This window comes from Chelmon rostratus, chromosome 8, assembly GCF_017976325.1.
Source record: "Chelmon rostratus isolate fCheRos1 chromosome 8, fCheRos1.pri, whole genome shotgun sequence".
NCBI classification, from domain to species: domain Eukaryota; kingdom Metazoa; phylum Chordata; class Actinopteri; order Chaetodontiformes; family Chaetodontidae; genus Chelmon; species Chelmon rostratus.
Window position 1 is genome coordinate 28,731,838 of NC_055665.1, and position 13,329 is coordinate 28,745,166.

The 13,329-nt window shown below is 41.2% G+C and overlaps 2 protein-coding genes across 2 annotated transcripts; one reads left to right on the plus strand and one right to left on the minus strand.

The window, feature by feature from the left end:
- The first annotated feature begins 1,831 nt into the window (after positions 1-1,831).
- On the plus strand, positions 1,832-6,556 carry rwdd1 (RWD domain containing 1). Its single transcript, XM_041943034.1, has 7 exons — positions 1,832-2,008; positions 2,707-2,772; positions 3,073-3,203; positions 4,690-4,833; positions 4,976-5,108; positions 5,726-5,788; positions 6,258-6,556. Exons 1-7 carry the CDS (start codon positions 1,936-1,938, stop codon positions 6,368-6,370), a joined length of 723 nt encoding a protein of 240 aa, XP_041798968.1. The 5' UTR covers positions 1,832-1,935; the 3' UTR covers positions 6,371-6,556.
- Positions 6,557-11,644: 5,088 nt separating this feature from the next.
- LOC121610766 (5'-AMP-activated protein kinase subunit beta-1-like) lies at positions 11,645-12,817 on the minus strand. Its single transcript, XM_041943033.1, has one exon. It carries the CDS (start codon positions 12,756-12,758, stop codon positions 11,952-11,954), a length of 807 nt encoding a protein of 268 aa, XP_041798967.1. The 5' UTR covers positions 12,759-12,817; the 3' UTR covers positions 11,645-11,951.
- Between the last annotated feature and the right edge of the window lie 512 nt (positions 12,818-13,329).

The following is a 13,329-nucleotide window of genomic DNA, read 5'->3' on the forward strand; positions in this document are numbered from 1 at the left end:
AAAATCACAACAAAAAGAGACACATAGCAAGTTGAAAGAGATGAGGAAACAAACAGATCAGATATTGAGCTAAAAGTAAATTAGTGTGTCAGTTTTAATTTATGAATGCTAACCCCCATCATAATGTCAGAATTGTTTGGTTCCGTTTGTCTGCTGTGTGCATCACTCTCTTCCTCCTCTCTCTCTGGTTTGCTCCTTCTCCTCCAGGGTTCCCACACATTGTGGAAAACTGGTGACCAATTTTCCAGTCAAGGAAAACATGGGAAATAGGAGAAAAATTGAAATGTCCTTGACAATATTGTGTTGTCATAGAAGATTGTTTCAGCATACTCCTATTTTCCTGAACTACTCTCTGTCTTATGTTGTGAATTGTGAATATACAACAACTCATGTCACATGTTAGCACATGCAGGTTGGATGACTAAAAGGCTAATTATGTCCAGGATCATATGAATGTCCAAATGGTGGTTTATGGATGAGGGTGTTCTCAGTAGGCTGTTCTCCATCATGTTCTGCAAACACTGTGTACACACTTGCAAGTCATGTCACATGGTGGCACATGCAGGCTGGATGACATTACAACTTAAATGGCCAAAACTCTGAATAATGTAAGTTGCATTATCCTTCAAATGTCACTGCTGGCCTGTAAGGTGGTCGTTTTTCTGAGGTGTGTACATTAACGTTCATTTCTTCCCAAGTTTTTTCATTTCATATTGGTCAGCATGTGTGGCGTGGATCAACATGGATGCTGATGAACATCTGGTGTTTTCTATGATAAAAGAATGAACCCTCCCTGAAGATGTCACCCACATGGCCTCTGGGTGAAGGAGCAGGCCTGCAAGATTCATGTAGGTGAACTCAGGAATGCAGAGTGCCATTACGGGGAGAAGCCAAGTCAGTTTTTTAAGTTTTTCTTTCCGCTATCTTGCAGGCCATCCAAAAGCTCTTAATTCTGCTCAGAGGAGCCATGAGCAAGGATACATGAATGCATCCTTCCCAGAAGTCTTTAACTGAACGGTATAAAGACTCTGCCCCCACATCTGGCATGAATGGCTGTAGTTCAGACGTGCCTAATTTAACGTTACGTTCCCCAGAGAGCAATAATACAAGAATATGGGGATCCGTCATCTTTTATTTGAATTTATTTCATCCACATCCACACAACCTGTTTAATTTTCTAAATCTCACAAACAGCAGCCTCCGAACATGTGTGTAACATTTGATTATATAGATGACAGCACTCTGTCATTTCTCAAACTTCACCAATATTCATTTATCATGCATAACATGCAATTTGACAAAAAGATGAATATGAAAGGTGTATAATCAATTTACTGCGATGATTAAGTGTTTTTTACATTTTATTATTTTTTTCTGATATATTAATTTATTTCAGTTGCTATTTATTAAAGTTTCCTTCAACCAGTGACCTGGAACATTTTCTCGTTTATTTTGGACATGTACTGTATATGTATTCTTAAACTTTCGACAGACATTAAGACCTTTCCATATACTTCAATTCCTCTCTTCGTCACTAAGTGGCACTGTTGCCTTTTTTCTGAATTGCTTTTGAGTTGTTCAATAAAGTTTGAAGGAGAAAAAAACATCCATGCCTCGACGCGATTGCACTGACAGACCAAATAAATGGATGTCAGAAGAGTGACGCTGCCAATATCACGCTGAAGTACTGAATAAAGCAGAAATACTTCCAATGACAGTACCCAGGTGTATAGTGGCCTCGTGTTCAAGCAATAGCATCTCCACAAAAAAAAAAAACATAGCTAGATAGCATTACTGGAATGAGATCAAAAAGTCACAATCACGATCGCATCGATCACCATTTGGCAAGTGGAACACGCAGCTCACCAAGTGTGGTAACTTGAATATTGTGGTGATGATTTTTCTAACGTCCAGGTAACTTGCAGCCACACGAAAATGACCGACTACGCCGAAGAGCAAAGGAATGAACTTGAAGCTATAGAGTCCATCTACCCGGACTCTTTCACAGGTTTGAATTTCATCAGCGTTCACAAAAACGATTGACAGCAAGCCCGCCGGCTAGCAAAAACAGTTAGCTAGCTGATATGTACCAATGGACAAATCAAACTAAAGTAGTCGGTTATTGCCTTTGGTACCCACTGGTATAGATTTATCGTTGTTGTAACGTTACGTGAGGTAAATGTCAGACATGCAGCAGTGTTTGACAAACTGCTACGGTGGCCCCCTGTCTGTTGCTTTAATGGACAGCAAAAGTACGTCAAACTCCGTTCAGATTTGGTATATTTCGTCACTTATTGAAGAGCACCATTTAAAATGGATATGTGCATTACTTAAATGTACATTTTTAGGTATTCCAGGGGCTGTTCTTACACTCGGCATGAATAAAATATGTATCATGTGACGGATTAATGGCCTTAACTTTAGTGTTCATTATACTGTAACCCTAGCTGCACAGGTCAGTGAGTGCCATATGCCGTGAATTTACGAGACATAACAAGACATAAAATGGTGTTATTGTCCTCAAAGTAACAACTACCTTATGACAATGTTAACAGCATGAACAGACGTTTTGGATGATTCCTGATGTAACCTGGGCAGCTTTCTAGACCATCAGATTCATTAATTGATACACAGTGACAAAAGGTAAACCTGTTGGTCAGATAGCAAGATGTCGAAATGATGATACTAATGCATGTGTGTTTACAGTGATTTCAGATGATCCCACCAGCTTCACCATCACTGTAATATCAGATGCAGGGGAAAATGGTGAAAGTGAGTACACTGATGTGTGTGGTTGCAAAATGTTATGTATTGCACAGGTGGCAGTTAAATATTGTTATGAAATCGCACTGTGTTCATTATGAAATGTGTGATATTTAAGGATATTTTGGCCCTGATGATAAAAGAAGTGATTCAAAAAATATTGTGAAAGAAAATGTGAGAGTGATTAAAATAGCATGACAGAGTTGATATGAGTTGTGTAAGCTGTTAGTATACACCACACTAACTCTAAACTAAAACTGAATCTACAGCAGACTGTCATAATATGAGCTGTCTGTATTCCTCTTGCAGCTGTGGAAGCAACACTTAAGTTCACATATGTAGAAAAATACCCAGATGAGCCTCCGCTGTGGGAGATCCACTCCCAGGAGAACCTGGAGGACAGTGACGTGGAGGACATCCTCACCTTACTGCAACAACAGGTCTATTCATATGAACTGAATCAGATTTCCTTTATATGTATCGGTCCCTTCCCACATCCCCTGTCCATTGCCTGGCTGTGAGTAATAATATGGTCACTTTTGCAGACATTTTGCAGTTTTAATTGCCAAAACAGCAAACATTAAACCAATGGTAAATGGAATGTTTTTATATAGCGCTTTTCTAGTCTTCCAACCACTCAAAGCGCTTTAAAACACAAGCCTGCATTCACCCATGGTAGCTAGGCCATCTGCTCATTACAAGCATTAATGCATCCACACAAGGATGCACAGCATCGGGAGCAATTTGGGTTCAGTATCTTGCTCAAAGATACTTCAACACTTAGACTGGCAAGGCCAGGATGAACCACCAACCTTCTGATAGGTGGACGACCCCTCTAACTCTTGAGCCACAGTCGCCCTAATATTTACTGAAATGTCATGTTTTTTCTGTCTGCTACAGCATACAGTGATCTAATGATCACAGAGCTGATATGTATCTGATCTTATGGTTTTTGTTCTCCTGTGAGGAAAAAGTAGATTGTCTACGCAGTCCCAGCACATTAAACACAAAAAATGTTATTTTGGTCTGTTAAGGTCAGGGGTCAGCAACCTCTAACACCCAAAGAGCCATTTGGACCCATTTCCCACAGTAAGAAAACACTGAGAGCCACAAAACCCTTCTGACATGTAAAATGAAATAACACTGCATGTAACGTTTTTTTTTAATATTGCATTTATGCTATGTATAAACAAACAAAATAATGTGTCACATTTATGAAATCACTGAACGACTGCCGAGAAAACGAAATTACATTTCTGCATGCGACAAAAACATTTTGAACTCAGAAAAAAGACATTGGGTTGAAGGTTCTTTCAAGTAAAATACTCAATGTCTATTTGAGTCCTTCTTGCATTTATGAAAAAAAACACTGAACTTAAATTCTCCACTGGCAGCAAACCAAAAATGCCGTTCACTGCAGTCAGCTGTCAACCTGAATAATAAAAGGACTATTTCGCTGCAGTTCTGAGATCCCTCCACAGGCGGAGTAACACCCATTCACACCATGACTGATGTGATCCTAATGCCCGAGACTCCCGTCCAGTCAGTTAGAGCTGGAAAGCCTTTTGGATGAGAGGTGAAATGCCTTTGATTGCCTCAAGCAGTTCCCTTTGTACTTTAAAAGACCACATTAGGTAAATCCAAGATACCTGGGAACAAGCAGTCAAGAGTTGACACTGATATGATCAAGACATTCCTCTCCATTAAAATCAGATCCAGGTTTGACAGAAGTGTAATAATTGTTGTGGCAAATTAAGAAATAAAAAAATGGGATAAGTGTAAGCATAACAGGGTTATTGTTGAATCCAATCAAAATAAATCTTTAGAACAACTTGAGTTGTTCCCATAGATCACCACTGTGGTATGGATCCAGTGGATTACTAATGTAATCAGTATCAAGAATGTGTTTATGTGGTTACCATGCAGGCAGAAGAAAACCTGGGCATGGTGATGATCTTCACTCTGGTGACAGCTGTTCAGGAGAAACTCAATGAAATTGTGGATGTGATGAAAAACAGACAAGAAGAGGAAAAACGTCAGAAAGAGAAAGAGGCAGAGGAAGCAGAGAAGGTGGGAACAGAAACGTGCAGTTTACATTTCCCACACATTTCACATTAGCTCAATGATGTTATTTGGAAATGTTGTATTAGGCTAAGGAATAAATGTTGTCAGTGATACTATGGTATTATAATGATGGTTATTTGTTTGACAGGTAGCATTCCAGGGAACAGTGGTAACCATTGAAAACTTCCTGGCGTGGAAAGCCAAGTTTGAGGTGGAAGTGGCCGAGCTGAGGAGGAAAAAACAAAAGGAGGAGGAGCAGGCAGGAAAACCCAAACTCACTGGTAAACTCTGATGCTGTTACTTAAAGACACTGAAGCACAGCTGAAATGATGACAGTCACTCACAATCAGTGACAGAAAATTCATTGGCAACTGTTTTATTAATCCTTTTAGCTATTTTTCATGCAAAAACATTTCAAGGTTGGAGGTTCTCAAATGTAAAGATTTGCTACTTTTCATTATGGTTACTAAATCACTTTACTTAAACATTGTGAAGGTGTTACTTTGCGCTCTGAGAAATTGTGACGCCATTTCTTACTATTTTCAAATAATCGATGATTAATGGAGAAAGTAATCAGCATATTAGTCCTTAATGAAAATAATCATGAGTTGCAGTCTTATCATCAATGCATGAGTCATAATAATCTAATGATATATATTTAGTAGAATATTCTAACAGTCACTGGTGACATTATTCTGTATCGAGTACTTTTACTTTGCAACTACGTTTTCCTGATTATAGCTCTTACACACAGCAACATTTTCAGTGCAGGACTGTTACTAACAGAGAATCTTTACAGTGTGGTATTAATACTTTCACCCAAGTAAAGGATCTGAATACTTCCTTCAGCACTGCACGAATATATATGAACTAAAAAATCTCATCTTTACCCCACCAGGTAAACAGCTGTTTGAGAGAGACCACAACTTGGACACATCTGATATTCAGTTTCTTGAAGAAGGTAAGGAGTGTTTCTAAGTATGAATGTTTGAAACCAATGCTGTTGATGTTATTAAGGCTTCATTTTGGTCCACAGAGTGAAAACATTAAAAAATAATTTTGTAGAAATGAAAAGAACATAACTTAAATATAAATATTTCTGTGGTCCATATGGTGGAGCACAGTACAGGTCAGAGCATGTGGCCGGGTTGGTTTTTCATCCAGTCCCAGATGATGTCCGTGGTCATGAGGCACAGTTTTTAAAGACATTGTGGAAAATGTCAAAACGTCAGTTGTTAAAATGGACCAAATCTAAATGTATTTGGTGCAACCATGTTTGAGACAACAGTTAACTGAGAGGAAATTTAGAGATTTGAACATTGTTAGAATATCATGAATGAAGGACAGAGAAGCTAAACTCCTTAGAGTTCAGAGTGGATCTACTGTAAAATGATTTTGTTCTGACACACGCCTGCTTTCTTCATCTGCAGCTGGTAACAACGTTGAGGTGGACGAGTCACTCTTCCAGGAGATTGAGGACTTGGACTTGGACGAGGAAGATCTGGAATTTGACCCTTTAGAGATGGGCAATGATGAGGACTAAACCAGGAGTAGGACTGACAGGACTATACCTGCTCCTCTCTGGAGTTTGATCATATGACCAGACACATCAAGAAGAACAGCTGCGTCTATTTTTTTATTGACTCTCACAGCAGACACAACACATACATATAGAGTCATGAGTGTTCATTTCTATGCCCCAACAATTAAATTTACTGGATAAATGGCGGACTTGACTGTGGTGCTGTTTGACATGCAGGGTATCCTTTTGACCCACTTCAGAGTTTTAGATTGTAGTTTCATTACCGTAAACAGCATTTTATGTTGCTGCTGGATCAGGGGGAAGTCATTTAATCAAGTTTTTATATCACTGAGTTGTTGTAGAGTGCATCTCCATGAGTCAAGCACTTGGTGACAGTGGCGAGGAAACACTTCCTTTTAGCAGGCAGAAACCTCGAGCAGAACCAGGGAGGGAGGGGATAATTAATAATTAATTTTAATTTTATTTTATTCACTCTATTAATCCCAAACTGGGAAATTATTCTCTGCATTTCACCCATCACAGATTTACAGGAGCAGTGGGCTGCCGCATCAGGCACCCGGGGAGCATATTGGGGGGTTAAGTGCCTTGCTCAAGGGCACATCAGCCGGCTAATGGAGGGAGGGGAGTGAATACTCCAACCTCTAGGCCACGGCTGCCCCCCAATGCCTGTGTGATACATTTATGTATATGATGTATATATAACATATTAATAGCAGATAGTATATGAACATAGTACAGCACTAATGATCTAATAATAATGGTAGCATAGCTAATAACAATAGAAGTTGCAGTGGCTGTCCGGCAGGTGTAATCATGATGATTAATGACTAATTCATTCCTCTGTTGCCGTCTGCTGTGATGGAGGAGTTCTGCACCACTGGGTTGCCATTTTTCAGCCTCCTCGATGCAGGATGGTTGAGGGATAAGACGCGCTGTAAACAGCTCTGAGTAGCAAAACCTGAAAATGAATACCTGGACTTAAAACTCATCCGGACTTCACTCTCTAAAATTAAACAAAAAAAATTCTAAACTACAACTGAACAACAGAAAACAGAATTCTGAGACGAGGTGAAAGCTAAAGGAATACAGAGCAGGAAGAAAGCTGCACAACTGGAGCACAACAAAAGAAGATGGAATTTAAGATTAGATGGTCAAAGAGAAGAAAAAGAAGGAAATCGCCTACAGATCATCACAGAGATTATTCCATACTGGAGGGAGAGGATGGATCTCTAGACTGCAACGGCAAGGACCGAACTGCACCAGTCGTCCTTGAGGGAAGCTCTTCACTGGGATGGCAGCAGCATGGAACTGTCCAGAAACTCTTTCTATGCTGAAACATTCAGAGTTCTTTTCACTGGAACTAAGGGGCCAAGCCCAGCTCCTGAAAAACAACCCCACACCATAATCCCCCCTCCACCAAACTTTACAGTTGGCACAATGCAGTCAGACAAGTACTGTTCCCCTGGCAACCGGCAAACCCAGACTCGTCCATCAGATCGCCAGACGGTGAAGCGTGATTCATCAGTCCAGAGAACACGTCTCCACTGTTCTAGAGTCCAGCGGTGGCATGCTTTAGTTTACACCACTGCATCCCACGCAGTGGCAACAGCTTAACAGACATAGATTTATTCACTTTCCTGAAAACATGAAATATACCTGATGGTGTCATCAACTAAAAGATAAGGTACATCATCCCGTTAACTCAGTGCATGTTCTGAAGGTAAAATGCTGCCTTTAGCCACATGAAGCTGGTTTGCAGCCTTATTTAGCTAGCTTTCCTGTAACATTATGGTCATTTAGTTTTTCATTTGACATTCGCTGTGCTTTTTCAGATCCACATCATAGGTGTTAAGATCGATGAGGAGTTTGGACAGTATAAACAGTAAGACTACGAGGACAGCGGAAAACTGCCAGTGGTGACACACCAGGCCCTGGTCTTGGCAATAGACATGCAACCAAAAACAGCGGGCGCATTGAAATGAGATGATTATCACCAGAACAAGACATGGAGGTGGAACACTGTACCTGTCTGTCCAGACAACAAAGGAAACTCCATCTTAAACTTAGACTGCAGTTCAGATGATGAAGATGGGTAAAAGGTTGTGAGTTGAATCGTACATTAAGTGAAAATGCATTTACAGAAAAATCTGCTCAGGTGCAAGATGTTTTGACCATATGTATGTGATGGTCCACATGGCGGCTTAGATCAGAAGTACGAACAAAACTACAGTAACTGTTTTAGTCAACCAAGAGCCCAAAACCAAATGACACAATTTACTGTGATATAAAACAGAATTATGATTATTTCTACATGATAAATAACTTAATTGATACACTTTCAAAGCTGGTAATTCATCATTCACACCTAATTACCATTAGGCGTGATTAGTATTAAAATCTTGCAGCATTCAACACTAAAGTATGGACCTGTATCATCAGTCGTCCAGCATCACCAGACCAACTGGAAAAAGTCCAGTCTGTGAAATTATGCTCAGTCAACATAGTTCATGTTGTCTTCATGAAACCAAAAGTACTGAATGTGGATCTAAAAATAGAGTTAAATGAGAAAGCTGTGGACCGTGAGGGTCTGGCAAGAGAAGTGTAGTTTGCTTTCTGAGGGCATTTCTTGAATCAGGGTGAGAGGGAAGATGAAGTACACAGACCTCAACATCGAACTAATCAGACTGTCACCAGTTGTCAAGGAGTCAGCTAAGTGGATGAAGAACTCTTGATGATGTCATTTGGTAGATTTATTTCAATGCTGAGCTAACACTCATAACCAAAGACAGCATAATGCATGAAATGATAGATAGGTTGAACAAATACGTTGTGAAGAAGTCTGCTCTTTTCCATAAATTTAAGCAAAAACAGGAATTAATGCACCCAAAATGTCCATTATAATCCATTACAGGATTCACCATACATTGATTCTGAGGCAGCCCACCACCTCTGATAGCTCTAACACATCAGAGCTATCAGAGGAAGCATTATTTTCATTATCTTAACCTAGCCCCACACAGAGAGGGTGTAGTGGTATTTAGCTCTATAATATACTGCACAGATTTGCTCAACTTGAACTATTTCATTAGTCATTCATTCATGTCTTAAACCAAGACATTAAAAGACACAGAGCACGACAGTGGTCCCTGTGGCACACAAGCAGCACTCATTCAGCAGTTGACAGTGTTTGTGATAGTGTTTCACTGCATGGTTTGTTGTCATGAGGAGTCAGCAGCCATACATCTGTCACAAAAATACACACTCTATTACTTTCTGTGCATGGTTTGTTGTCACAACAGGTCAGCAAATCTGTTTTAGAATGGTTGTTGAGCATGCACATTTTGTTTTTCATTCTTTTTATGTAATTGTTTCACCACAGAGGTTATGACTTCGCCCTTGTTAAGCTATAAAAGGAACAAAAATACTATTAGTATACTAATACTAACAAATGTAGTTTTTTTTATGTAGGCTACTTAAGAAATAAAAATCTAGCAACATGGTTACACATTTTTATTTACAAACCTGTTTGTTATCTAAGCAGCATCAGAGTGACAACAGACACTGGCATAATTAAGTCGTATAAAATATTTGATAAAAAGATAACAGATGTGAGAAAATCTTAGTATTTTTCACAGGGTGAAACGAGCTGTCACAGGAGTGCCATTAGGTTTCAGTATTAGGCCATATAAATTACAGAAACATAAGCTACAGGCTAGCAACAGACGCTAAAAATGTAAACGTACACATTAAAAAATAAAAAAAGATCACTAAAAGCATAAAAAATCTAATCATAAGACTGATAAAACAGGCTAAAATTAAAAATAAATCTCAAAAAACACTCAAAAAACACTGTGGGATCTAGTGGCTTTCTTGCGGCATCTACTGGCACTCCTGTGATAGTTCATGGCACTCCTGTGGCACCCAGTGGTCCTCAACAAAAACTTAACATTCTAATTTCATAGAGGTAGAATTCATGGCAGAGCTGTTATACACTTCTCTATTCCACCCTAAAAGAGAAAGAAAAAAGTGTCAGCATGAGACAATATAAAATTAAATGTCATCCAAAAAAATACTTGAGTGATGCTGGTCCAACAAGCACTCAGTAAAATCTGTCTGTACACATGTAACTGTTTCATCATTGTTTTCATCAGTTTAATCAAAGTTGACAAATGACAGTGACAAATCCACCTCCACTGTAGAATTCACTGAGAGGTGTTCTAGCTCCAGGTGTATGCTTTTCTTCACACTCAAAGGACAGGGAGATGAGAGATCTCACACTGATGATGGACACATTCAAAATGTCCCTAAGCAGCAGTGTACATGTGCTTCTTTCACAGAAAGTTGGAATCACCAGTGTGAAATCTTTCTCTAATTTCTGTACCATTCTGAAAAGTCTACAAGCCATGTTTATTCTGGGGGATAAAATGCCATTTTTTACTGTTACAGGGAGCCATAGACGTGAGGAGCCGTGTTGTGCAGCTTAAATCCATCACTGTGCTTTAACAGAAATGTGACTCTAGTATAGTGGTCATACACCACCAGCTGGCCGATGACACTGCTTTGAGGGCAAGGCAGAGTGAATACTTTGTTGTTTTCAAAGACATCTGGTTATGGCAGCTGTGAAATGTTGCTCACTAACTACTAACTGCAGTTATAATCTAACTAGCTTTAGTTTTACGATAACTTATATTAATAAAATACCACCATTCACTAGATTCGCAACAGCTCAGCTGATTCGGTAAAATGTGAAGGGCCGCAGTCAAGCAACTTACCACGGAGCGCGCTCAGGAAACTTTTTTTTTTTTTTTTTTTGCTTTCAAACTTTAATTTCTTTATAATTCTTGAAGAAAAGCTGATTTGAAAGAAATCTGACTTGTCAGAAAGGCATCATTGAAATAAAACACTGGCTCTTCACGAGGCCTCCCAGCTGAATTTCAAGCCGTTCGTGTCCTCTTGTCTGTTTGCTCACGTATGCAGAGCTCCTGCAGCAGAGTTACAGCTGGCCTTATCTCACACAGTCCTACAGGTCACTGTGGACAGCCAGGCTGCAGCCTTTGGCTCTGTGCAAAGCCACAGAGAGCTGAAAACCATGAGTGTTCAGGCAGGTTCCTCCTCTGCATCATGTGTAATAATAAAAAAACTAATCTGGATCAAGTGAGGTCAGAATGAAAACTTCCACCTGCTCTCACGTCTGAGAGCTTCAGACTGATTCAAACTTATCAAACACAAAGCTTCAGGCTGTAGCTGAGAATCACATATTTACAAACACTGTGCAGAAACTTTAACTAAAAGAGTTGCTGCTTTTTCTAAATTTGCAATGACAGGATGGTAAAAATGCTTTAAACTGATATCAGAAACACATTTTAGTCCAGTTTTAGCAAAAACATTCAAAGCAGCAGCGAAGAACGACGACAGACTGGTTCTGATGTCAGAACCAGAGGCTGGATCACCAGAGCCTGGATCACCAGAGGCTGGATCACCAGAGCCCGGATCCCCAGAGGCTGGATCACCAGAGCCCGGATCACCAGAGCCTGGATCACCAGAGCCCGGATCACCAGAGCCTGGATCACGGCTCTGCGGGTTAAATCGGCTTGTAGAGAAGAGTCGTCACGTACTTCTTCTTGTATCGGTGTGAAGCGCTGAGAACCATCACTCCGTCCTTGATGGAGAGGGCGTACAGGTGATTGAGCATCACATGGTTTGGCTCCGGAAGCAGCGTCGGGTCACAAGAGATACCCGTGTCCTTGTTGAGCAGCACCTGCAGCAGGTGAGGCGGCAAGAAAGGAGGCTGCTTGATCTTGTCTTCTGATCTGATGACATATGCATCCTGTTGATAGGGGCCGGGAGGGGAACTGGACAGGTCTGAGAGGTCTGCAGAATCCTGTGAGTCGATCCTGAGGGCATCAAAGACTTCAAAGTCCGTTCTCTTCACCTGGATGACATTATTAACTGTTCCGGTCTTTGACGTGGTCACGGCCCCTGCAGGATCCAGCGTCCACTGACCGTCCACACAGAACTTGTACTGTTGCTCCCCCTCTGGCAGGTCCACGATGGCCACAAAGTTCTTCTCACTTCTGTTCAGGGGGATCTTGGTGACCCAGTTGTTAAAGGAGCCAGACACGAAGACTTCTTTGGCCACCCCAGACCACCTGAACATGGTCGGTCTGTCCTGCGTCGGACTTTTGCCTTCGCTCTCCAGGTCCTGCTGCCAGGCCAGAAATTCCTGTATTTCCTGCGGAGCCTTTTGGTCCTCTCTCTGGAAGAGGTCTCCGTCCTCTGTGCTGTCCATCAGGATGTTGGGATGCGCCTCTTTCCCCCCCTGCTGTCCATCTCTGTATGACCTGTCCCCCTGACCCCCACTGGACCTGTCGCTGCTGCTGTTCCCCATCGCTGTGGCCCCAAACTCTTCAGGGCTGCGGGCTGGCTGGACGAAGTCAGACCGGCCTGATCCGCATCTGGTCGTGGTTTCTGGAGTAAAACCGCCTGCTGCCTTTGTCATCGTTTGTTCCGCCTTTGAGCTGCAGAAGTTTTCCTGTCAGACTTTTTTTTTTTTAAGACTTTCATTCACTTTATTCGTGATATAATTTCATTTGATGGTTTTGATCAAATGAGGACTATTTGTTTTTGCCTGGGACACAGTCAGTTTCTGTACAACTGTCAGAGGGTACAGAGAACACTGAACTCGCACGCTGAGGTCAAAACTTTTAGCTGTTTCCACTCAATCGGATGGTAAACATTGATGTGGCTGGCCAGGTATGGCGCTTGGGAAACACTGAAGCTGAACGGGGGTCAGTCCTGACCAAACAGCGTTTTTCTGCTATCCGCTGCACCACGACAAGCGTTACTTCCGCATTCCAAACTCCCATCAGAAGACTATGGAGTGTCGCAACTCTCTTTTTTAACGGTCGGCCACTGGGAGCGGGGCTCGCAGAAACCGGCCGACAGCTGGCGGAAGTGGC

Coding starts and splice junctions, on each gene's coding strand:
- rwdd1 (XM_041943034.1), top strand. CDS start 1,936: ATGACCGACTACGCCGAAGAGCAAAGGAATGAACTTGAAGCTATAGAG. Junction 2,773..3,072: donor TGCAGGGGAAAATGGTGAAA/GTGAGTACACTG, acceptor TTCCTCTTGCAG/CTGTGGAAGCAACACTTAAG. Junction 3,204..4,689: donor TCACCTTACTGCAACAACAG/GTCTATTCATAT, acceptor GTTACCATGCAG/GCAGAAGAAAACCTGGGCAT.
- LOC121610766 (XM_041943033.1), bottom strand. CDS start 12,758: ATGGGGAACAGCAGCAGCGACAGGTCCAGTGGGGGTCAGGGGGACAGG.